Below are 27,107 nucleotides of genomic sequence, written 5' to 3'. Positions count from 1 at the left end.
AGACTGTGTGTGTCAGCATATTTTGAGACCATTTTGAATCTTCCAGTTATAAAAAAGAAGGTTAGGGTACTTCTCATCGGTGATGGCAACTTAACCCTCAAAGGATTAAGGTGGCCAGGAAGTAGGAGGAACAATAACTTTGGTTACAGTTACTTCACAACAGCACCAAAATAATCCGATGTACTTTAAAGGCAGCAGGAACTATTCTCTGCTCTTACTTTTATCCTGCAAAGCAAATAAAAGTAGACCTGTGAGCTGAGAAAAGAGGGAAGACGAACCACCTGCTGCTGGCCCAGCAGTGCCACAGAAGTTGGCATTCACCAGCATATAGCTGGTAAATACATAGCTGACACTGTTTATTGTTAGGGAAACATAAACCCTTAAATGTTAAGCCTCAAACCAAACAAAAAGGCAGTTAGTGTTTGCTTTGTAGGGCACACTAATAAGAAGAAAATCCCCCCATCCCATTTTGCTTTCCCCCCTCTGCTGTTTTATCTCTCAGAGCAGAAATGGCTTAAACAAACAGAAGTGCAGCGGCAGTTTTATTTTCCCCACGGTGGAAGGCGTCAGCGACCGCGGCGGCGTCCGTGCCACGACTCTGCGAGTCCCCAGCCGTGTCTGCGTAACTCTCTCCAGGATGTGGGCCGGAATGCGTCCTACAGTCACAACACCAATTATAAGCCTAATCTACACGTGATGTGATTGGTTAGCTGAGACCCGCATCTCATCTTTGGTTTGAAACTAATGAACTGTGTGCTTTCACTCGAGTTTCCAGATAAAAAGATAATCACTGGTAGAATAACAAGTTACTGTCGTGTGGAGTCGAGAAATTGGCTTCATTCAGCGTGACTCATGGTTTCGTGCGCGTCTCTCCTCCCTTGCTTTCTCATCTCCTTCATCTCTTTCCCCTCCTTTCAATCACTTTTCCTTTATCTCCCCAATCACTGCTTTGTCCAACTTCCCTCCTCCTCTCCTCTTCCTCCTCCCCTCTCTTCGTCGTCTTCTCCCTCTCTCACTCCCTCTCTCTGTGACATATTGCTGCTTTGTCAGGCCAGTTAAATGGCTTGCCTGCAGTGCTGTTTAGTTTCCTGTGAACTATGCTGATACTCTCCCTGAGAGGAGGCGATAGGGAGCAGCCTGTCCGTTACACACAAAGCAGCGCGCTGGTGATAAACGCACTCACACACAATCCGTAATCACATGTATAATTCTTCCCTCGACTCGAAGTTCTTTGTGTTGTCTTTTCTTGACTAAACCAAATAAACAAATAAAGGTAAACAGCATTGTAATAACGTGCGCTTGGAAAATGAAAAAGGCGACACAGAAAAACCAAGCTCTACAGTTTCACTGGCTTTATGTTGTCCTGAAAAATAATCAATAAATCGCAGTAGATTCCTCTATAATGTGGTCTTCCTGGTCTTGCTCTTCAAATCTATAAAATATACCAAATCTGTCCTCACCAGTAAACCAATAACATCTTTCTTTTTTATGCTTCCAACAACCGTTTTTCATTTTCTAAACTCAAAATCCCAAACCTAAGTTTGGTTGTTTCATTAGCTTAGCTATGATCACAGAACCATGGAAGTTAATCAGGAGTTGGGCAAAGAAACTGGTCATTATGTTGCCTAGCACCCACCTACCAATGGGCTAAAATGGCTAATTTATGCTCCCTATAAAAGCCTTGCATCATTTTAATATCACAACAGCACCTTCTAATTCATATCCACAAAAGCTGAATTATGTCATATTATGATGTTGTTACATTTCACCAACCGCCTAACAAAGGAAATGCAATTTAACGGAATGTTTATACACTTAGTCACACTTTGATATTTGATAGCTAGCATATCATATAATATGTTAGCTACATAACATGTAGTACGTCTCTAAACAAAACAAAATACTGAAATAACAGTTTGGAGTATCTCCAAGAAAGCGACTGGACTTCTTTCAATTTCTTGAAGATGTTTCACTTCCCATCCAAGAGGCTTCTTCAGTTCTAAGAGGTCCAGTCGACCGTGGCCCGGATGACTGAGAGCCAACACTAACATCTGCTGTAGCAGGAATGCAAAGATTCCACTTTGTGGTTTTGTGAGACATTATGTGTCAGAGTTTTGTTATACTGGAAACTCATTCCGTTCACCAAAAATTAATAAGTGAGATAAACTCATTTACATGACAGGGATAGATGACAGATAATGTGCACTGTGTTAGAGCATGTTTGACCGTCAAAAGTCTAAGTTGCCTGAGCTGTGTGGTTCCCGCATACCAGCATACTGAGCCCTAGCCATCTTGAAAGAGTGGATATGTTACCTGGTGTGAAAGCTACCTGTGCCCAAGCTCTGAAAATAGCCGTGTTAAATAATTTAAATTGCTCAAAGGCATGTGAAAGTAGAGTATGTTCCAAAATGACCCCAAATGCACCACAAAGAAAATGGACTCATGAACTCTGATGTTTTAGGTGCTTTTCTTTCTTTTTTCTTTTTTTTCCAGTCCCATTATAAAAAAGTGTGTGTGTGTGAGAGAGAGCGAGGAAAGAGTAGAGTGCTCCTTTCTAATGTGTTATAACCCCAGGACATCAAATACTGCCATTATGGGTGTTACAGGGTGTTCTTGGGCATCGATGCCTCACTGTCCCACCAGCATTAAAATTTGTGATAAAGTTTCTCTTTGGAACCGCAACAAAGCCAACGCTTTGGGGCAGATTTTCTCAGACTTCAGTCACATAGACCTAGAGACCAGTCAGCAACACCATGGCAACCTCCAGTTGCTACCAAAAAATTGTTTTCCCCAACTAGTTGACAAATAATTGCTGAAGGTTGCTGGCTGTTTCTGGTTTCACTCTTCACAGTTTCACTACCGCTCAGCAGTTGGCAAGAGTTTGCAGACAAGCCAAGGAGGTTTTTGGTGCAAGACTAAATACCTCTTTGCTATCGATTTCATCTATTGACTGCCAGCAACCACTTACCAAACAGGGAACTGCAAACCGGTGGGTCTCTGGGTCTTTGTGACTGAGACCTAACCTTATGTCCCAGCACTAAGCCCTCATTTAGGGCTAAAACAGCAATCCCTTATTAAAGAGGTGGAATGTCAATTTAGAGACTTAAAGGTATGTAGATTTTTGCAGCTGTCCTTATTGCACTTGCATGCAGAAAGTTTCCTTATAGAGCACAAACTGGAGGGAGGAAGGTATTTAAACAAAAAGAGCACTAACTGGTGCAGCTGGACTGTAGTGAGCACTGTGCCAACGCTTTGGGCTCTATAGCTCACTCCAAATGTTTAGAGGGTCCTCAGTGATACTGGTGTTTGGATGAAGCACAGCAAAACCTAGTTCTTTGCAGCATCCAAACACCTGTGAAAGAGCAAGTGCATGTTTCCCATAGAGGTATACGAAATTACAAGAAATTATTTGTGTCACTTTCAAAGAGGTGACTTCAGTCCAGCTCAGTCTCAGGAGTTTGTGAAATAGTCACAAAACAAATGAAAGAACTACGCTTTTGTCAGTGAGCACAAATTTGTAAGTAATGCAATTCAATGGGAAATATGTTTTGTCCCAAAAGCACCTATGTTCTGTAGAAAAAGCAAGTGTCACCATGGCAACCAGAAATAAGTGTTTTATAAGCCATGGCAACTGTTGCGTTTATTTTTTAAACCTAACCCAGCAGATTTTAATGCCTAAAGCTGCGTCCACAGTGAAATCAATTGGCAGCGACCTGGCAACCACACACCACAGAAAATCAACCTCAAGCGACTGCACTACTTGCAAATAACCCCTGACAATGTAAAATGTAAAATGGGCGGGACCTGAGGTAACCATTTCTCAACTTTTAGGCGGGCAACTGTAGCGACTAAGTGAGCACAGGATACTTCTGATTGGCATGTGGCCTGGTAGTAAATACATGTTTTTTACAGACAACAAAGCCTTATTTTGGTTAGTACATTACTTGCCCCCTGATCGGCCCATCGGCCCAACACTAACCCAGCAAGTTGAAAAATGATACCAACAGGTCTGGTTAGACAGGTTGTTATAGGATGACCCCAAATGGTGTAATCGACAGCATTGCAGCCACCCTGGGAATAAAAATGTGCTATCCTGTCAGTTTAGTGGAAAATGAGAAAAGAAGTGTTTAAGTATAATAAGCAAAAGCAAAACAACAAACAAAGTCACTAAGGTCCAATTACTGAATTCAGTATGATGAAAGACCAGTTGGGGAGGGTGTGGTTCAAGGTAAACTGGTAGGTATCTACTTTAGACTTGGTTCAGGGGTTTTTGAAGGTTCTCAGTCATCCAGGTCATCATAGTCTAAGAAGCTTGGAAAGAAAATCGGATTTCTGGAATTCTTTAAGTGTCTTGAAGACATTTCACCTCTCATCCAAGAAGCTTCTTGAGTTCTAAGAGGTGGAGAGCCCTATTTAAGCCCTTTTGGGAGTGTCCATAAGAGGTTTTGCTGACCCTATATTGATCATCTGCCTAATCACATGAGTCAAGGTGTGAAAACAGGTGTGGGTCACTATCAGCCAAGCTTCCAGGTGAATCCTTTGTGAGACCTTGCCCCACCCTATCATGTGACTTAGTGAGAACAAATGACCCAAGATGTGAGTGGGCATTAAGGTGTCTGGGAAGGGATCTCAAAAACTTTGTCTTCAAGAAGCTTAAAGAAGTCCAGTCGCTTTTCTTTCCAAGCTCCTGCAAATAGCATGTTTTATTTTGTCATTTAAGTACGAAGATGGGTTGTTTTTATAAACTACACAAGTTGGAACACACACACCCAGACACACACACACAACAGTAATCTGAATGAATTATTGTGTTTGCACACAACCGCACCTAGACGGTTCATCTGCATGCGGAGCAATTTACACAAATAAGTGCAAAGCAGAGACAAATGAATACATTTACACACATTAAACAATACAAATGTTAACATACCCACACTGTGGGGGGAAAAAAGAAGCACAGTTTTTATTATTGTGTATATAGCATTCAGTAAAATATGGACAGACATACTCTATCCTTCCTGATATTATCATAGACTCGCCGCCCACTAAAATATCTCAGCTGGAGGCTTGGTTGCGTCTGGAGATGTGCTCGCTTTTTATCTCAAAATACACACTCACAAGTGGACACATGGGAACGCAGAAAGAAAAAAAGCACAAAAGTAAACACACACACACTTATTCGCATTTCATTCTTAAACATCCCACGCAAACGAGAACACGTCTCAATGGTTTTTGGTCGTTCGTGCTCTTCGCAGGCAAAGACTTACTGTATGCGCGCGCTGACTATCACACACACATAAACTTTGACTCCCCCACCTCTCCTTGAAGACATTTATGAGGTGCTAAATCACTAAGCCGCCTGACTGGTAAGGGTAAATAGAGAGGATAGCCATCACTTCAGCACACACACACACACACACGCTGTGATGTGAGGGAGTAAATATCAAAGCATCTGTTGGATTTTTATCTTTAGTATATTTTTGAATGAGTACAGTGTTTAATGCTCTTTTCAAAACTTTTTTTGAGGAGTGCGGACAAAGTCTTAAATTACTCTGGAAAACTAGTCACTTGGAGGGCGAAGGAAGCGGAGAAAATGCAGGACAGAAGAAGATTTGAGTGGGCGGGTTGATGGATGGCTGAAGAGGGAGGAAGAAATGGATGAAAGATCGAAAGATTTAGAGAAGGAAAAAATGGAAATTTATTGAGTAAGATTGAGGGAGAGGAGTGGGTGAATGGAGTAGATGGATGGAAGGAAAGTAATCAGAAAGGGGGAATATATCAAGAATATATCAGGACAGACCAGAAGGAATGTAAGAGAGAGAGATTTGATTTATTGTCAAATCATGAATGACTGGGTGAAAACAACTTGTGCATGCAGGAAGTTCAAATTAGATGATCTGATTCTTTTTTTTTTCTTCCATTGCTTCTTTCCGCAGTTCGCCCTCACCATCATCTCGGATAAACACCTCAGATATGTCCGTTCACAACAGCAAGGTTCAAAGCTGAATGCAGATACTGAAACCGACTGATACCCTGTGGCAAACTGACTACAGCGATTGGCTGGACAGAGGACGATGGTGGCCCGCAGCCATGGATATGAGTCATCCAATTTGCAGCTCTAAATTAAAAACTCTTAAAGTCTCACTTCCACTTGGATGTAGATGTGGCTGAACACCAAAAAGCAACTCGGGAAAGTTTTGCTCAGCATATACCTTGAGAACTCCCTGGCAATGATTTGTTGGCCAGTAATGGGAGATACAAGCCTAACAGAACAATTTGAGGCTGTTTGGAGCTAGCAAGATTTATTACAACACAATAATAAAACCAAGAGCACTTGTAGCTGCTTCCTCCCTATCCCCCTGCCCCAGCTTCCCTGTCATTCACAATCCCCCAGATTTCTCCCTTTCCTGCTTTCTTCCCATCCCATGGATGACATCTGATCAACTCTTAGGTGATATCCTTCAGAGAAGTGTCCCTTAATTTTAAGTGCAGCTTCTTTTTCTGTACGCTTCTGAAACGGATTGTCCAATCTCCAGTAATCTCCTGTTGAAATGGGCGGCCCAGCAAGGGCTCTTCTTGGCGGGTTCGGGACAACCACATCCTCCTTGGAGGTCGGGGGTCGAATGGCTTGGCCGAGCAACAACCCCTTAGATCTCAATCAAACCCTCCCGTGGGGGATAGGACTTGGAAGCAGCAGTGGAGGTGGCGGTGCTTCCGGCATGAGTTTAGGTCTGGATAATTTAACAACGCAGGAGTCTGTGAGCAGGGCGGTGATCAAAGAGAAGAACTGGCCAGCGCTGCTCATACTCGTCATCATTGCGCTGACGATCGGCGGAAACATTCTGGTCATCCTCGCGGTGTCGCTGGAAAAGAAGCTCCAGAATGCCACCAACTTCTTTCTGAGGTCACTGGCTGTAGCGGACATGCTCGTAGGGATTCTGGTTATGCCGATCTCTCTTATCAACATCCTCTATGGTAAGTCAACAATACCCATAAATGACATCAGCATGAAACACCTGCGTACAAGTAAAATTCACAACTCTTCTCTGCTGAATGCTTATGTGTCAGTAGCATATTTATAGTCTTAAGCAACTTTAAAACATCAGTGAACAATTGGATGAGTTGGTTTTTCTAAGAATGATTCAAGAGTCAGTCATCATCTTTGTGTGCCGTGATCTCAGCAGTTGATTGGATGTGTTCATGGACATAATGCAAAGTGTGATCAGACTAGCTGATATCATTTAAGATAACTGAGTAAATTAGTGTTTGTAGTGAGGATAAACTGACCACTTAAATATTTAAATGACAGTTTTCTAGTTTTGTAGCTTGAAAAATCAAAGAGAAGGTGGAGAAATTGCTGCAAACTGAGAAACTACATTCCTCCTACATTCTCAGTATGCTCAGTACAGTCAAAAGGAACTTGTAAATTACTCGTACCGACTTTGAAAGAATAGCAAAACAGATGATCCACTTTCCTTAAGTGCTTGTAATTATGTATTCACTACAGCCCCTCCTTTAATAATAAAAAGCCAGATTCATCCCTATAAATCTCAATCTTTAGACAATCTGCACCTGATCTCAAATATCCACCCACTTGCCAGCTGTTGTCAGCACACTGACATGTGCCTGCCATCATTAAAAAACATTTTTCCGTGCAGTTATTGAAATGATTATTACTTCTCTGAGACGGCGCACACTGTTATTTTGCAGCCGGAGGATGCCAGCTTAATAATTGCAATTTCATACCAGCTTTTTACTGCTGTTCTTGCTTCCGGTGTCCGTGCCAGGATTCTGCATGAACGCCCACATTAGCGTAATAGGATGTGCGCAGCGTTTCTCCCCAAGTGCGTGTGAAAACATTCGATTAAAGATAGACTGTCTTCTTCTAACGTTTCAGCCAGCTCTCGACGTGAACGCCTCAGGAGGGAGGTACATTTCCTACTTCATACCTGTAAATGTCACCATCACAGAGACGATCACAGAGCTCATAGTCAGTGAGAAAATTTGTTTCAGAGATGTAGATAAACAGATGGTGACCTTTACAGGTTTCAGTGACAGCGTTCTTTCTCTGTCATCGACTTCCAAGAACTCTCAGCGCTTTGTGATAAATGTATCTATGTTTTTTGGCTAATATCATACTTCCAATCGTATGAAGCGATATTTTAAAGATTTTTTGATTAATCTGTTCAGTAATCTGAGAAACCTGAGGACGTTTTATGAAGGGATATTTTCAGGGATGCTGTACACGATATACCTTTTTAAGGGGTAGCTATAATGTTCATTATTTCTAGACCCATGTTTTTATTATTCGACTGCACTGGAGTGTCTTTGCATGATTTACGTTTTAAAACGTTTTAAAATTTAGCTTTTCTGCAGTTCATTCACTCTAAAGCTGTGTGTTTGAGCTCCCTTCCATCTCCTTTTAAGACAACTTTGTTCTGATTGGCTGCCCCTCACAATTTAAATATTTTTAAAGCATGTGGGTGGGGCTTCTGTGCTACGTGCCTGCAATTAAGTAGAGACAATAGTTGTAGTGAAACCAAGTGCATAGCGGACTTTGAGCTTTTGGCTCATGGAGATTGCTTGAATATATACTCTGACCTCATTATTTGAAACTGTGGCCATGTTTTGAAAATCCCACTGTGACAGAATATATGACAGAAATTAAGGAAACCAATAGTGTGGCTACTTTAACCTCTTTACAGCTACCATGTTGCTGGCAACAATTAAGGTAGGATTTGCCCTTTGTGTGGAATTATAAAATTTGATAAGATATTCTAGTTTCCAAAACTAGGCTTCTTTAGCAAAACGCAAACTAACCCTAACCCTCATTCAGTGGGGATTCTGGTGGATGTTATTCCACAGTCACAGAAGCCTAGAGACTGGGCTGCAACCTCATGGAAAAATTTATATTCCCAGACTGGTTGCGTGTGGTTGCAGCCATCCAGTCGCTATTGAAAGATTTGTATTCCACGACAAATTGGCAAGTGGTTGCTGGAGTTTGCTGGCTAATACTAAATTGGTCTCAAAGAGGTATGCAGTGCTGCACTGGAAACTGCTTTGGTCAATAGCAGAATGCTCTGGTCTCCAGTAGTTTGCATGGAAGATGCCAACCAGTTTGCAAATACTTGCAAACTGGTTGCTAAGTGAAAGTGGATTTGTCAAGATTTGAGGCAAAATGTAAACGGAGAACATTGGCGTTCAAAGTAAAAGTTGCACTTTTTGAAAGGTGTTGGTTGCAACAGTAAGGCACAACTTGCCTTGAAGGCAAATGCTCTCCATTTCTGGTTTGTGTCACACAAGTTTCGCCACCAGTAGTTGGTTAGTGCTTCCACAACATGCTAGGAGGAAATACAACCATTCTCCAGGCATGTGTAACTCAGGCTTTAAGAGCTTAGTAGAATAGAAGAATATACAATGTTTTTAACAGTGATGACAGCAGCGCAGCCCTTTCTGCATAGGCTTACCATGAAATTAATAATTTATTATTGATTAGGACTTGTAACAGGTCAGAACTTGAGGTTTTCACTATGAAATTTGATGAAGCATGCAAACAAAGTATGCAAACTAATTGGATAAAAGGAAAAAGTAAACTCAAGCAGTCAACTTCAGTTTCATCATCTTGCGTGAGCAGTGCTTCAAGCAGTAGATCTAACAAGTCAAAAGCCAAAGGATAAGTCACATGAATTTAATTACACCATAGTAATTTAGTTTGATTACATTTTAAGTTTAAGAATTTTATACACCTTAGTTCAGCTGATTTAATAATCAAATTACCTCAGAAAACATGATGATGAATAGCTTTCTTTATTTTTCTTGGAAAGTTAATCATACCTCGACACAATGTCAAAATCTCAGCTTTTGTTACGTTCTCACGTCCCGTAGCTGCAGATGCACGGATTTAATCAATAGTGAATCAAGGACCCTGAACATGAACCAGGAGTTCCGACAGGAGTCGTGAAAGACTTTAAGACCTGTTTTAAAAAATAAAAGGTGGGAAAAAAGAAAAGAATAGAAGGGGCTGTGTAGGTGTGTGGGTTAGTGAGGCTGTCTGGAACCTCTTCTCCTTTAACAAAGAGAAAACTTCAACAGAAGCAGGCTCAAGGATGATGGCCATCTGTCTCAAACGGTTGTGGTAAGGGTGAGATTGGAGAGCGAAAAGAAGAGCGAGGAAGAGAGGCAACAAACAATACAGCGATAGACACTCAGCAGGTTAGTGAGGCCGGTGGCTTCAGATTAGAAACACGCAGCTCTGGAGGCAGAGATACCAGCAGACAGGGTGAAAAAAGCACAAACCAGAGGAAAGAGAAGGCAAAGGAGAAAACAGGAGATCAGTGAAAGACAGTTTATTGAGGTCATCTTCATGTGGTGGGATTCATCTGCATGAGTTATAATCAGGCAAAAGGCATAGAGGAGAATGAGAAAGACGTATTCTTTGTGTCTATCTCAAATATAAACCAAAAATAATCAAGGGTGTATTGTCTAAACATTATTTAGAGAAGAACGTGTTGCCATATTTCTTCCATCCCCCATATATAAACAAATACAATAAAGGCTTTTATACATTAACCCCTCCATGTATCTTGCGTTAACTAATAACACAGTAGGACTGTCCAAAAGCTTTTTTCCTTCTTTACAATCACCACCCTGGTTATATCCTGGCGTCAAAATCATTTATACCCCCGTCGTCTATGCGCCATACTCAATTCAGTGTTCTCCTAAACAACAAAATCTCTACATCAGCGCTGCTATAGAAGAAGAAGAAGGCGAAACCAGTTTTCTCCAGGAAGACATAAGAAGTATTACACAGTTATCTGGTTGTATGTAGAGACACTCAAAGAGGAAGAGGAAGGAAAAGAGGAATAGCTCAGGGAAGATTCATGGATGCAGTGAAGACATGCAGATTGTTGGTGTGACAGAGGAGGATGCTAGGGATAGTGTGAGATGGAGGCATATAATCCACTCTGTTGACCCATAATGTAAGCAGAAGAGCTGGTATAAGTGGACGGATGTCAGCAGAACAGATGAAGTGGTTTTAAGCTTTGCCACTGTTTTCCTGGTTCTTTGTTTCTGAAGTCATGCTCACACTGCAGATAAAGATATATCAGCCTCTAACCCGCCTCTTTCTAAATGTTTCTTTTATGTCCGCTACATTTACGGCAGTTCAATAAAATACTGATAATGCTGGAGGCCAACTTTAAATCACCTTAAATGTATCAATTCTTGCTTCCCAGCCTATAAAATGCAGATGTGATTCTGTACATAGTGTGTGGATGTTCATGCTTCGGTCTAACTCTTTTATTTTGCCCTGCAGCCCTTTTGTTTCCCCTGCCAAACCTGACCACATTCACTACAGTCATGCGTTGGCTTTGTGGCAGGCAGGCATCCTGCTGGAATGCTAAGCAGGACGGGGAAGGTTGATTGCTGCTTAATGGGCCACGCGTGGTCAACGGACACACTCGCTGGCCCGCTCTGTGCCTGTCTGTTAGTTCGAGCCACCGCTGATTGCTCACTGTGGTAATCAATGTTTCACACAGACACACACTGAAACAAAACACTGACAAGTCTGTCCTTTCCTTTTGCTCTTTCAGATGCACAAACACACTGAGACAGATTGGCTGTTTGTCTCTCTGTCAGTTATATACACAGAAGAACACGAGTCCCTGCAAACACACCCAATGCTCGCGCGCACACTTGAGTGGAGCCTGGATCTTTACGTGCAGTGTTATCCATCAGACTGGTACTTGACTGCATTGATCCCCACGGCTGGCTGAGTGATCGACCAGACACACACACACACACACACACACACACACACACGCACACACGCGCGTCACTGAATGTTCTCACACCTTTTCGACTGACAATAAATTATTCCAGCTATCATAATAATGATGATGCTAATGAGAATGATGATGACAATCATGATAAAAGATGATGAGAATGTCATTTAACAATGTTTTTTTACCCTCTCTCTTTCTAATGCATAGGCCTACATGACATTTACACACACACACAGCTTTTAGAGAATATGCGTTTGCATTTTTTTAATTGGAATTGCCCGATAATTAAATGAAATTGATGGAGCATACGCTTTTTAAAATAACAAGGATACACACACACACACACAAACACCGGCAGGCAATTTGTCATGTAATATAAAATGATTAGATAAATGTTCTTGGACAGGAATTATGAGTTTAATTATCATAATCAAATCGTGCATCTCTGATAAATCTGTAGAAACCCAGCTAATGCCAACTGTTGGCATCTGGGCTCCAGTTAGACAAAGACACAAACTTGTTGTGTCTTCTGTTGGGCGTAAATGGTGGATAAAGGTCTTCATGAAACATGTATTGCCGTTAGCAGAGTGTACTAGAGCTTACATAGATCTTTTCTACTCCACACTCTACACTGCTTTCTTACTACAAGCCTCAACCACCGGTTCACACATCGCCTCTTTTCTGTGCCTAAGCACTTACACAAGCTAACATTCATACACAGGTGCATTGGGGGGAGAACACAGTGTTCAATATCGGTATCAGTATTGTGAGTTAAAGACCCTACAATGATACAGAGAAAACAGAGAAAACCTCAATAATCACATGACTCCCTGTGAGCAAGCACTTTGGCGACAGTGGGAAGGAAAAACTCCCTTTTAACAGGAAGAAACCCCCAGAAAAACCAGGCTCAGAGAGGCGGGGACATCTGCCATGATCGGCTGGGTTGACAGGAGGAAGGCAGGACAAAGACACAATGAGGAAGACAACCAGAGATTAATAATAGCAAATTATCAATAATAATACTGTAGCTAATGAGTACCTTGTGCACAGTTTCTTCAAGACATCAAGTAGAAAGCCTAGCTAGCTCAGTCGGTAGAGCATGCGACTCTTAATCTCAGGGTCATGGGTTCGAGCCCCATGTTGGGCGGAGCTGTTTTAAGAAAGAACTTACGTGAGTTTACAGTCATGTAAGCTGCTGAAAAACAAGCTTCCTTGGACAACATACTGAATCTTGGTGTGGATTGTTTCCTAATTGTGAAGGTTTTTGGTTGAATGCTCAGATTCTGTAGTCTGCATGTTGATAAATTCTTGGGAGTCAATGAATCCTCTGAATGTGAATGTTTGATTAATAAAGCTACTGTGTGTGAGTCAGGCTAGTGGTAAGAAGTTGTTGCAAGAGCTCCTATCAAGTACCAGTCATTTACCACTAAACCACCAGCTTGTAATCTGCACACTGGAGGAACTGTTGATTATTCTACCTCCTGAGTAACAGCTTCCACAATAAGGCAGGCTTTATATCAATTATTTGGACTAGACTGTAAAGTCCTAAAACACTAACGCCCAACGTGGGGCTCGAACCCACGACCCTGAGATTAAGAGTCTCATGCTCTACCGACTGAGCTAGCCGGGCTTGGGTAGTTTTCGCGTAGCCTTTACTTGCAAGAAAAGCTCAGTCTGACTTGTGGAAGCTGTTATTGAGAACATTCATTCCTCCAAACCGAAACACAGTCCCAGCCCTTCAGCTTGCTTGGTTTCCCTTAATGAATCCTTTCTTGGTCATTCTTTTGGTGTCAGTTGCTAGTTTCAGTGTGAGACACTGAGAGATACTGCACGCCGGTTCCAAACCTGTCTCGTTACCTTCTGTTTCTGTCAAAACACAAAGGCAGCGGCAACAAAAAAGCACAGCTCAACACTTCACATCAGGACTTTGCTCATCATGGTGGGAGCATCCATCTTTCATACACAGCTGAAGTCTCTCCTGTATGCAAATTTTGTTGCTGTGTAGTTAACTTTCACAGCTGCACCAGTAATTGATTAAGTGACTAGAGGGGAGGAACGTGAAAATCTTTTAACTTATTTTAGGGTCAGAGCACTGAAACGTGATGCTTTTCTTCTTGGTAGGACAGTTTAAAAAAACAACAGCATTAACACTGAGGTCTTCTTCTGGGTTAAGACTTATGGTTCTGTTTTTCAGGATAATTTGTTCTGTTTTGCAGACCCAGTCTAATTTCCATTCTGCTTTTCAGCAATTTGTCCATGTTTTCCCTTCATCCACACTGAGACCTTATGATGGGAGGGAGATATGGTGCCATCGCAACTGTATGTAATTCAGATTCATTTGGCTTCTTCCCTTCCTCAGGTCTCTGTTTGCTCAGTGATAAAACATACATTAGACGTGATAATAAAACACTGATAATACATGAAGTGAGGAAACTGCTCATTTTTGAAGGTATCTCACTTCAAGTCTTATGGCCAAATATAAAATAAATACACAAAACTATGAATTATTGATGTAGGGAGGGCAGAATGGTTAAGTAAGGGTGAAAATGAGATGGAACAAAGGGAACAGAAAGGAAATGATATCTCATGGAATAAATAAAGGCAGGAGGAGATTACACAGACAGGAAAACACAGCCAAAAACGTGCATGACATGCAAGGTCAACTCAATCAAAGTGTTCATTGAAGGCTATTTCTCTGCTCACAGTCCAAAGTGGAAACACAGATTCATGAAGAAGACATGTTTAAAAAAAAAACGATTTTTCCCCGACAGTGAATTAACTCAATACATCAAAGTCTGTGCTTTAAGAAACTGGAAAGAGGGCCAGTGTACACAGACGGAGAAGGCCTATTATCATCTATCATATGTCATATACAGACATACAGGCTCAGGCCTTTTTTAGTCGGTGAGGGCTTGGATGCCTCTCCACACCTGGTGGAGGTTGTTGTCTGTGAGGAAGCCCTCTATCCTCCTCCTGTAGGCCTCTTTGGCCTGTTTGATGCCCCTCCTCAGGTTGGCTCTGGCAGTGCTGTACAAGGAACTGTCCCTCAACCTGAAGGCTGAGTTACAAGTTCTGATCAAAGTCTGTACTTCACTCATCATACAAGGTTTTCAGTTAGGAAAAATCCAGATGGTCACAGTCACATTCTTTACACAGCACTACATAGACGGAGTGAAGGTCTCCAGGTCCTGCTGTTCAAAGATGGAGCAGTCTATCAGATCAAAACAGTCCTGTAGCTGGAGGAGAGCATCATCTGGCCATGTTTTATTGGCCCGGGTGCTTGGAGGGGGATGTAGGCAATGATGGTGAGTGATGTTACTGTCCACATGGTCCAGTGTCCTATCTGCCCTGGTAGGAATAACATGGTAGTGGAATTTGCGGAGTACAAATTTCAAACATGCCTTATTAAAGTCCCAAGCAACAATATGGGCGCCCCCAGGGTGCTCTCTCTGCTGTTGAGAGCCCCCTTCATGAGCTGGCTACCGTTAGCTCGTGAAGTAGATAAAGTGGGCCTGCACTGAATGGACATGCCCTGTAAGTCTAGTGAGCAGTGACTGTCTATTATTCTACTGATCTGGGACCGGTCCCGAAGCACATAAGCTCAGAGCCCACCACCCCTTCCCTCTCTTTGTTGTGGTGCTGGCGATGTAATGTCTGGCCCAGTAACTCCACTAGGGATTGGGGATGTTTGGATGGAGCAAGGATCCAGTTACCATCAGTAGACACCACTCCCAGACATTAAGTGGATATACACTTTATAACCCACAACCTTAAGCCATAACACAATACAAATGGGTTCGATAAACCCTTAAATTTGTCTTGAAGAAAAAAGTAGCTATAGAGACCAAAACTGTCCATTGTACCCAACTGTTAACATGCTTTTTTTCTGGTTTTTGAGCCAGCCTCAAGCTGATGGCGGCAAGCCCATTTATCCAACGTGGTGTGTAAATGTTATGTGAAGCACGTACTGAGGTGAGCTGAGTGCGTACACATACACTGTGTGCACATGTGTGAAGTGAAAGGTAAATGTCAGTGAGTTTCCAAGAGTTCTAGTGCATGAAATCTGATAAAGTGGTTCAGGTGATGTCACAAAAAGCTTTCAACCTCACGCTCACGCTCAAACCTTTCGGTAGAGCGTGAGACTCTTAATCTCAGGGTTGTGGGTTACAGCCACATGTTTGGCATAGCTGTTTTAAATCACAATATGCTGGAATAAAGTCTTGAGCAAGGGACCAGGAGCCTTATGCATTTATTAAGATGTGTGTCATACTGTATGAATGTACAGTGCTCAAAAAAATATAGAGAGCATTTTTATTCCAAGTATACCACCAAGTCAGTTACACTTCTGAGATATTGATCTGGTCAGTTAAGTAACACAGGAGGTTTTCATGTTAATGACATTAACTAGGGGGACAACAATGAGACGACCCCCAAAACAGGAATGGTTTTACAGGTGGAGGCCACTGAAATCTTTCCATCCTCATCTTTTCTCAGTTTTTTTCAGTAGTTTTGCATTTGGCTCAGGTTAGCCACACGATACCTGGACCCTACAGAGGTTGGACAGGTAGAACAGTATCTGCTGCTTTGCGCAAGGCCGAACACGATGGTTGGTGTGACCAAACAATCAGAATCAGAGTTCATGAGGGTAGCCTGAGGGCCTGACATCCTCTGGGCTAGTCCTCTAGCCCTGTGCTCACAGCTCATTGGTTTTAGGACAAATTCAGACATATAGTGGTTAACACATTTGTTAGGTAAGTGATAGTTTGCTGATTCAGTTCCAGCCAGAGACACAAATCCCCCTTGGGTTTGTGTCTAACGCCAGGAAAGGCATCTGGCATTAAAATTGGCCAAATCAAACTTGCAAAGCTCCATGCTTATCAAGGGATACAGTCAGGTAAACATGGAGAATTTAGTTAAGATGCTAAAAAAGCATGTAATTGCTGTAAAATCTGACTTGCTGTGGAAGCTGTTGCTCAGACAGAGCAATCCTTAGCTCCCCCTGTCTGCAGGTAGAAGTGTCTCAGAAGATTATAAAATGTTAGCTGAAGGCCATGAGTTTGAAAACCAGGAGATTTTCTTTTAGAAAAACAAATTAATTCATGTAACAAACTGTAAACATGCCCTTTTTTTTTCTGGTGCAAAAATGGACATTTTAAAATTGTAGTCTGTAGAAATGTACTTGTTCAGTCAGCCTCAAGTGGCCACTGGAGGGACTGCAGTTATTAGCTTCTTTTTTCAGTTCAGCACTTGGTCGAATGTGTTCATGGACATCACACGTCCCATCATCAAACAAGTCAGTATTACATCAAACTAAAGTGAGCAGAAATACAACACAAATTCCCACCACAAGCGCCCTTCTTGACTACCATCTGACCTGTTCATACGTCATAACCTTTCCGTATTATGCAAAGCCTGATAAAATGTGCGATGATTCAAAAGTGCTGTTTAATTATCAGCTATTTTGTGCAGTTGACTGCAGCACTCAGTTATTTTCACTCGATCTATTTAGAAGAAAGTCTAACTCACCCGGTAGCCAGCTGAGTAACACCTTGTGTGTTTGTGTGTGTCATGCGCTGCCCCCAAAAAAGCGTTTGACCTCTGAAACATTATGCAAGCTGCCTCCCACTCAGCATGCACGCAAACAAGCGTGTGATTCATTCCACATGCATCACATACGTGCTGCTCGTCCTACAAATCAGAGATGAAATTAAGCAGCCAGATTACACGCTCGCGGGTTTGGCCCCAGGTCATGTCCTCAGTTCATATAAATAGCCGCGGGCACGGAGAGGCAGGTTTTGCGGTGTATGCCCTTTTTAGGAGGATGACACAGCATCAGCGTTGCTCACTTTGTATTTATCCTGCACAGAACAGCTTTTCAAGTGAAACATATCGCTCAGAATCAAAGATTGCCTTTACTGGATGATTTGTGATGCAATATAGTCCCCTGAAATTTGGAAGCAATGGCACAGATTTCAGTTAGAAGGCTATTTGGAGGGAAGTGACGGGAAATACATATGAGCCAGAGCAATTGAAAAAGACAAAGGAGACAAGACGGATGCAAGCTGTGACACTGAATACGGTAATGGAGCATTCGTGCCTCGAGCAGTTAGCATAATTGTAGTTGATGTTTGGTTTTACTCGTTTCATTTCTTTAAATAAATAGTATCTTTCTTGCAAGTGAGTTAAAGAGTGCCAGAATATCATTTTAGCCCACTCAGCAGCCAGCCTGCCAGTCAAGCTAATTATTTAAGCCCAGTTTAAGCAGTGTGGGACCTGCTGATTGTAATTATGTGTCTGCTGGTCTCTGCTGACTCCCTCATGTGTGTTTGTAGCTGCTGTATTGTTATCCCAGGGGGTGTACATGGGCCCAACGCTGCGATGGCAGAGAGAGATTTTATTCCCAACGACCCCAAACTGCTCACCCGACAAATCAGCGAGGCAAGACTGACTAGCTAGCAGCTCTACAGGGTATTACACTGGCACTAGATTTGACCTTTGATCTCCACGCGTAGGGAGAGATAAAAGAGGAATTCACCCTCTGGGATCGTACAGCATCACTGAAAAAGAAAAGAAGGCTGATCTGATTTTAGTTTAACAAACTGTGCATCGGATGCTAGCTTCTGTTTCCTACTGAGAGGTAAATTGAGCCCGTTTTGGTCAGGAATGCTTTTCTTTTATCTTTGTTTGACTTTTAATGTCTTGTTTCACACCCAGGAGAGTCACTCTATGGGGCTGTTGGTCGACACCCCAGTGAGGTTGGCGCGAGACGAGCAAATCGATGTCGTTTGTTCTTATACAGTTCTCTATGTGCTCATGTGAAAAATGAAGTGCACCCCATAATTCAGTAGAGCCACTTTTAGAAGCAATAAATTGAATTAGTTTCTTTGTGAATTGACTGTGTTATCAGTCAGGAATTCTTGCCCGCTCTTCTTTACAGCTTTGCTTGAGTTCATTGAGATTTGTGGGCATTCATTTGTGCACAGCTCTCTTAAGGTCCCGCCACAGCATTTCAATCAGGATGACATCTGGACTGGACCATTGCAACATCTTGATTCTTTTCTTTTTGCTGCTTTGCTTTGGACGACCCAGCTTCAGCCAAGCTTTAGCTGTCAGACAGATGGCCTACCATTTGACTCTAGAATACTTTTTTGTACAGTTGTAACCCAGGTTGTTCAGTCTTTTTCTAATTGTTCGAGCATGAACTTTAACATTTAGCATACAAATGACGCTGGCAGACGCACTGACATAGACCTGGCTAGCTCAATTGGTAGAGCATGAGACTCTTAATCTCAGGGTCGTGGGTTCAAGCCCCCCGTCAGGTGTAGCTGTTTCTTCTGACTTTGTGTTAAGTTCTATTAAGATTGTCATACTACATACATCTGACAAATATGCTGAAAATACTGCCTGAGGGCTCACATCCCATATGAAAAAGAAATAGAAAAGACTTGCGTAAGATGTGGCCTACTTCATATAGTGAATTATATAAGGCTTATATGATTTACTCATGAAAGTGGCCACTTTCTCATTACTTTCATATATTGTTTTAGTAAGTATCCAAAACATACAACTTTCATTTATATAATTTTTCAAGGGATCTTATATCTGTTTTCACTCTTGTATGCTTTTCATACAAGTTTCACACAAGACAGATACAAACTTTATAAGATTTATATATATCTTTTCCATATGGGAGTTACTAATGATCAGTTAATCAATTGCACCTTGTTAGCAGCCCTGACTCATACTAACCCAGTAAGTATGAGCCTGCTCTTTTTCTAATCCCTGTAGTTAACTTTGACCATGAGGAAAAATTGAACATTCTTGATAGTCTGGCAATTTCTTTACCAACTTAGATTTTACCTGAGTTAATAAACACATGAAATAAATCTTTCATGTCTCTGAATAATTTGCGGCATTATGTAGTCATGTGTCCGGGAGATTTTTAGCAAAGTTTTCCATTCAAATGTTTCGAGGTGCCTCATAATGGTTTATACAAAATGCCTTTGTATTCAGAGTGGCCTTTAGCACGAATGCTTAGAGTGGGAATACAAAACTCAAAGGCTGCAGCCAGTGCTTAGCTTGTGCAAAGCCTTGTTGTTTTCAGTCTCTGGCAATACATTTTGATAAGTAGTGGCAAAATACAAGTATGATATGGATGATACAAGGAGCCATTAAGAAAAACAGTTTAGTAGCAGTCATGCTAGCAGCTCCGTAAGCCAATCAGCACTTAGGTTAAGGTCAGTGGGCATGATTTACAAGATTGTAGTGATTTTTTTTCAAACATGCACAACCCCAAGTGTAACTGGGGAATTTTGAAGTTTGTAAGAATTTGGTCTGTTTAGGATTAAGTCTTTGGGCACTCTCGCATCAGATTTTAAGGTGGTTCATCGACTATTTAAAGCTAAAATGATTGAATCTCATTGCTATTTACATAATCACATGTTCTATCCAGTATTGTCTTTTTTTAATCTTTGGTTTTTCATCCTTGTTTGTTTAAAACATTGTCATTATAATTTGTTATTGACAAGTTCAACTTTTTATTAAATCAGTTATTCTCTTTAGAATCGGGGCTAATCCCTTATTCCTCTTTGTTAGATTCATTTTTTACGGATGCAAAAAACCTCAGGCTACAACAACAACTACACCTGCATCACAAAAGCACATACTTGTACAAATACTAATTTTCACACATAATTTTGGTGTAATCGCCCTGTACAGATGATAGCTATGGGACATAAAACACTATCTAAACTAAACCTTATATTCATAGTGGTTTCATTGATATGCAAGCTGATCATCTACTCTTAAAATCCAATTCCCAGCCATTAAATTAGACATCTAAATAACTCCGCCTAAGCCTAATCATAATTGTTACAATAAACCAGAGAAATGCTGTAATCAAACTATCACATTTATCTGATTTTTCACAGAAACTTGGAGCTGCATGTAATTTGCATTCTCCCTTTGATGTACTCTAATTAATTAACATTTAGTCAGCCTCTCCATGCTGCATCTTAAGCCCTCAAAGTCTGCTAACCCTGATGGCATTCACTCAGCCAGACTCCTAGAATCGATTGAACAAAATGAATCACTGCTTTTAAAGTCAAGAGCAGCAACTGCAGCCCATGAAAAATCAACAGGCAGCTTATTATTATTTACATCACCTGGCAGCGTGGTAATCTCTCATGTTCTCTCTCAATTCTTCCAGACTACGCCTGGCCCCTCCCCAGCGCTCTGTGTCCGATCTGGATCTACCTGGATGTGCTGTTCTCCACTGCCTCCATCATGCACCTCTGCGCCATCTCCCTCGACCGATACGTCGCCATCCGCAACCCTATAGAGCATAGCCGCTTCAACTCTAGAACCAAAGCCATGATGAAGATCGCTGCAGTGTGGACCATATCTATAGGTCAGCATTTGCATGTTAATACATAAAGGTAGATTTGGCTCTTTTTCCACAGGCACTGTTAGATTACTAATTAAAAATATTTCAGTTAGTTAGAAGTGTCAGTGATGGCGTAATTATACATAATTGTGCAGTTTATATTCATGGTGTCAAGAGGTGGAGGCCACTTGACAACATGAATATCACAAATACTCCAATTTCAGCCAACAAAACTGCTGTACAGACTTTAGGATGGACTGTTAGTTAAATTACCCGTGCAGAAAACCATATTATTTGCCAAATTATCACATTACAACTGCTCCAAAAGGCACCAACATCACAGAAGTGGTCAGATTTAATGAATAGCTGGCTAACAGACAGCTGGTTAGCAGACAGCTACTGGTTTAGCAAATTAGTGTAAAAGATACATGTAACTATCATGACATCATGAATTGTTCTCTGTCATATCGAGACTATCTCTCCACTCCGTTACATACTCCATATGTACAGAGTTCTCACTCAGAGAACCAAGGTTACAACGTAACCGTACAGTTTGTGAAGCCATGTTTTGAAGCCTCAACACTGTTGTTTTTTTCACCGTCACCATCTTGGTTTTCAAAAAAATGGAAGTGATGAGGACAAGAGTGAAACGGTTTGCTCATTGGTTAATGTCGTGTAAACCACAAGTCATTGTTCAGCGAGCGCACCACTTCCTTTTTGAAACATAGTCTCCAACTCAGATTCACAAAATACACTTAGATTTTTTACTTCCTGTGACCGAAAGTTTGTGGCTCAGCACATAAACTGAGCAGCAAACTGTTTACAGAGGCTAGGACAGCAAGTGGTTTTGCCAACGACTTCTGAAGGACTGGACATCTATATACCAAGTCTTCCACCTTTTTTTCAGGCTAAACTATATAAACAGGACAGAGCAAATCTTTTATTTGAATGAACTGTTATTTAAATGTGCCGCCATAAGGGACGGCCAGAGTTTCATGACTTTACGACTTTGTTGACAACTCGTGACAAAGCTCTTACAGACCAACATCTTTGACTCATCCCACCATGTTGATTGCTGTTGTCAATCAAGAAAAACATAAAGTATATGAGGCTGTTACCGTAGCAAAACAATTTGTCTGTGTGAGCGTGTGCAATCAGATTTGTAAATGTGTGAAGAAATCTGTAAGTGTGCACGGTGATAATGGCTGAAAAGTCTAAAAATCTTTGTCAACGCACTGAGACTACAGACAAGTCATCAGTTACAGCTCCTGGTTTAGATTCCATGATCTAAACCTTTCTGGATATTATTTGTCAGTTAATTAGTCTCTGAACGCGTTCTGCTTTTGCGCTGGGTGCGTTTCTCTTTTTTTCTTTAATTCAGTGAACTGGCCTTTCATCTTCACACATCTATAAATGAGCACAATGAAGAAAATACATTCTACCTTTGTGTCGTTTTGTGGTCAACTGCAAGGCTGGATTTTTGTATTACACCCCTGTTAATTTAGCCGTCCCCTACAGGTACACACGGAGAGTTTCCAGACTGATGACTGTTGTTAAATTTAATGACTTTTCAGAATCCCCCTCGCAGTGTCTCCAAAGGTCCTATCAGTGCCCCTCCTGACTTTATGAAGCAGTGGGAAACCTCTCAGTTTGTTGACGCTCAAAGCGTCTGGCTGTGTGTTGTTACAGTTGGAAGTGATTTGCATCACAGACTTTTTGCTCCCCAAAGGTGATCGCAGCACTTTTCTTATTCGTTTTTGTTAGAAGCTAGGACAAAAATATGCAAATAAATTAATTTTGTCATCTTAAAATGTAATTGTTAAAGGTAGCCAGAAGATATGCTGTGGAGTTATTGACACTTCATATATATATATATATATATATATATATATATATGTATCAGGATGCCTAAAAGATTATTTTTAATGTTTTACCACAAGATTTTTAGAGGGAATTGCGGCTTCGCTGGAGTAAAAGCAGTCATCTCATATAATCGTATGATTTTTATTTTATTTTTCATTGTTATTTTAAAGGGACAGTACACCACCAAAAAATAGTTTGACATATTGTTTCCTCTTGCTTTTATAATGTTCATAAATAGGTGTAGATATGATTCACTTGCCAAATTTTGGATCAGGAAAAATGCATCTCAGCAGCAATTTCTCTTTAAGAAATCATGACCCGTTTTCATTTAGAAGCTGTTTCCTCTCTGCTGAACTGCACCTGCAGCTGGCTAACATTACAGCTCAGCCAAGGGTGTTTAAATCTTCTCATGCTGTCACAAGCAAGAGCCTCCCACCGCACTTTCTTCTCAACCCACTGTCTCCCTACTGGGAGTCAGATACTGCCAGTTTGTAAAAATCACTGGCATCTCGAAATGATGCACAAAACATCCTTTGCCATCTGCGTCATGACGAAACAGGTTTAGGCAATATAAAAGACATGCCTCGCTCCCAACTCTCAACTTTAAACGCACTAGCTAAGGCCTGATTTATATTCTGCAGTTACATTGTAGGTTAAGGAGTAGATTTCCAGCTGAAGCATAATTCAGGTATAAGGCGTCAATCGCACAGGTGTAGAAACCAGTCAGTGAGTCCCTATCAGCAAGGAAAATATGTCTCAAGCTAGATTGCTTTGGTTACTGTCAGCTTGCTGCGGCTGCCCGTGGTTTGGATAGAAATGGAAATTGTTTGCCTTCAAAGTAAACAAGAGCTGCTTCTAAAAGCAGCTTAAGATGGGGGAAAAGGAGGATTACTGTCCAGTCTTTCAGCCTGCGTGACTGAAACTTTAGCAATCGATTTCCTCCAGGAATTGCTCACTATCAGTCTCACTTTTCTTTAGAGATCGTTCTTTGCCAGGAGGTTGCAGACTAGTCTCTGGTGCCTGCGCTCTCAGCAGTGGTATGAATGGCACGAAGCTGTCGGGATGTCACTGTCTTGCATGCAAAGCAACCAGTGTGGCAGATTAGTTGGCTTCTGTGGTCTTTTAGGCCTTTTCGTGTAGCTGAGCTGGTCCGCGAGTTCCTTCTTTGTAAGAATGAAAAAGACTTTTGATTTGGCCTCTTGTATAGTTTCCACTGCCTCACTGATTTTATTTTGGGGGGTTTTCATCGTCTTGTCTTTCTCATCTCCTTGGACCTCATATTGAGAGTTTATGGAACAGATACCAAAATGTTCAACATCTTTTTTTGGCTAAGGAATTGTGCCTCATCTGGCCATGGAACTGCTTCCATGTCTTGATGCAGTACTTTTGTTTAACACTTTGAATTAAAGCTGAAAGTCTGCACTTCAATCACACATTGACTGTTTTGATTGGTGCTGCAGAGATGCAAGAACTTATGGACCTGTCTGCAGTGTTTGTTAGAGCATCAATTTCAGGCACGTAATACCTTGAAGAATTTAGTTTATCAAGCATGCATATTTGTGTGTGTGTTTATATATGTGTGTGTGTTGCACAGGGGAAAGTATGACCTCCCCGTGAGGAAAGCGATGAGGGATCAAATGACTTTTAAAACTTTTCCCACAGCCCTCCCTCGCTCTGTCTGACCTCCGGCTCCTGTTGATGTTGTCTGTGCCCTTTAACACCCACGAGGGCTTCAAGTCTTGACACACACATACAAGTGTGAAAGTGCGTACCGCTACTGTACGTCCTCTGGCCTCCGAGCGAAAGCAGCTATGCAAAGTCATTGCATGCATGCATAAACTCCACCTGGGGATCGATTGTTGCTGCATTTAAAGTCACGGTGTCACAGAACAAAATCCACAGGCTATCACGGTTTCCCGTGTGGGGATTTAATACGTGTTTCATCAAGAAACAAGTGAATCAAAAAGCGTGTGTAATGAAGGGCAAAGGTTTGTTATCTTTTGGTTGGATGCGATTAAATGTTCGCTCGTGTCCTAATAACGAAACATTTTATTAAAGATTAAAGCTGGTATTTGAGACTATCAACAGCTAACCTCATGTTGACAAATAACTTGGTTTGTAAGTGCTTAAGGCAGAAAAGTGTGCCGAGCTATGTGCTCGCAGTGGCTCGGTCAAAAAGCCCCGAAAGGTAAAACACAAGCTGTATCGATTCCAGAACTCAACTTAGTTATCTGCTGTTTTTTCTTCTTATCACACACTGATACAAAAAAAAGATGTATTTCTTTGCCCGAGTTGAAGAAAAGAGCAGATCAAACATCATTAAAGTTTTATATAGTGCCTCTCTTCATGTTCTTTATTCTTTTATGCCCTTTTATGTGCAAAACAATCTACTCCTAACCAGTGTTGGGTAAGTTACTTTAAATTAGTAACTTAGTTACATTACTAGTTACTTCTCTAAAAAAGTAACTCAGTTACTTCAAGTTACTCGTTACTTTCAAAGTAACTAGTTACTAGGGAAAGTAACTTTGGTTTTACTCAGAATTCTCTTGTTAATGTGTTGCTTCCGTAACTGGATACCCAGCAAGATTACCAGTCTTCTAGCTTGCTTACTTGCCACAAGTGCACTGTGCCACCTACCAATAGAAAGGAAAAAATAATGTGCACATTTCCACGAGAGAAATCCCACGCCTGGACCGTCGTTGACTGCCGCCATGATTCTAGCCTGCTTTTTACATCCAACACAAAAACTGCAGTCGTGGTGCTTTTGATTGTACTCAGAACTTGGAAATTCTGCCTTCTGAATAGGAAGATGTAGGTAACACCAGACTGCAGATGAGCTGCATACAGACCTGGACTGGGACAAAAAAATTGTCCCGGGCATTTTGACTAGAGACCGGCCCACCATTATAGGAAAAATCATAAAGCCTTTGAATGAAAACAAACACTGTTGTGACAGTGATGTGCACTGTTCTGATGGTATATATGTATCAATCTATCAATTGTTTGTTGTAAGACTCAGATAATTATTTTTTTAAAAGCGAGACATTTTAAATGAGAATAATAAAGAAAAGTATTTCCTTGTGCCCCCCTTTCCCTGTTAATGCCCTACCTGCCCCCCGGCAACACTTTGCTAGACACGCCCCTGCACAGTTACCAGCTGTCAGCTACGTAGAAAAGGATCCTGGTGTTATTTGTCTCTCAGAAACAGTTCATAACTTCCCTTCAACTCATTCATGTCACCTAAAAGGTAAACCTGTTTCTCCATCACCTGTTCAGCTCTGATGATTCAGTAAGGACATCTCCTGGTTTCATCTGCATGTTTCCCTCTCACCAGATATACAAACCGATATCATGACCAGCAGCTTTACAGCTGTGGCTCCAGCAAACATCAGCTGATACTAGAAATTAATATTAAATAAATTCTAACAACAGCTGATCAAGCTTAAACGTGCTGCTGTTGTTTAACGCGACATCCGCTGGTTTCCTCTTTCTGGCGCAAAGTGGGCGATAAATAAACAAGAGAGAAAAGCTGATCAGCTGATCATTGATCAGTTTCGTGATTGAAGTAGAAACAGGAGAGAATGAGAGAAGAAGAGGCAGCTGTGCAGCTTCAGCTTTGTGTCTTTTTCATTGTAGCTGAAGTCCGGGACAAACTGTGTTCCTTTTCACCTCAGTACGAAACGCGTAATATTTTCTCTGAATACGAGACGATTCTGTTTTTTACGGGACGGTTGGCAACTCTAATAATTAACCGTATGAACAAAATAAAGTTCAACATCAGTAACATAGCACCCACACAGCTGTATAGAAACTCCGTCATGCTAGCTAGCACGCAGTACGAAAATGTCAGCATACCGAAAATAAACTCCACCTAAACTTGGTTTATATCTGACTCCGATAGACTGCAGGTCATAACTTCTTACCTGAAGTTCAGTTCACCTGACACGCGGACCGGCGGCCGCTTCGGGTCTCTCCTCTTGCCTCCCTTTTCCTTCATCCACCTGCTGGCTTCCATCACTTGCTAATGTTATTGAATCTGTGGAAGCTCCGCGATATCCACCACACGAAGTAACGAG

The 27,107-nt window shown here is 41.5% G+C and overlaps 1 protein-coding gene and 3 non-coding genes across 4 annotated transcripts in view; 3 read left to right on the top strand and 1 right to left on the bottom strand.

Annotated features, from left to right (window-relative positions):
* The window catches only part of htr2cl1 (5-hydroxytryptamine (serotonin) receptor 2C, G protein-coupled-like 1), a 135,026-nt gene that overhangs the window by 96,093 nt on the left and 11,826 nt on the right, over positions 1–27,107 (top strand). Inside the window, 2 exon segments of the mRNA XM_013276726.3 lie at positions 5,937–6,975; positions 20,992–21,192. Of these exon segments, the coding sequence (XP_013132180.2) occupies positions 6,552–6,975; positions 20,992–21,192 (625 nt within the window). The 5' untranslated portion in view covers positions 5,937–6,551.
* trnak-cuu (transfer RNA lysine (anticodon CUU)) lies at positions 12,858–12,930 on the top strand. Its single transcript has one exon. It is a non-coding gene; the product is annotated as a tRNA-Lys (tRNA).
* Positions 13,341–13,413, bottom strand: trnak-cuu (transfer RNA lysine (anticodon CUU)). The gene has a single exon. It is a non-coding gene; the product is annotated as a tRNA-Lys (tRNA).
* trnak-cuu (transfer RNA lysine (anticodon CUU)) lies at positions 19,033–19,105 on the top strand. The gene has a single exon. It is a non-coding gene; the product is annotated as a tRNA-Lys (tRNA).

This window comes from Oreochromis niloticus, linkage group LG3 (assembly GCF_001858045.2).
Source record: "Oreochromis niloticus isolate F11D_XX linkage group LG3, O_niloticus_UMD_NMBU, whole genome shotgun sequence".
NCBI classification, from domain to species: Eukaryota; Metazoa; Chordata; class Actinopteri; order Cichliformes; family Cichlidae; genus Oreochromis; species Oreochromis niloticus.
This window is presented reverse-complemented; position numbering and strand designations above follow the sequence as displayed.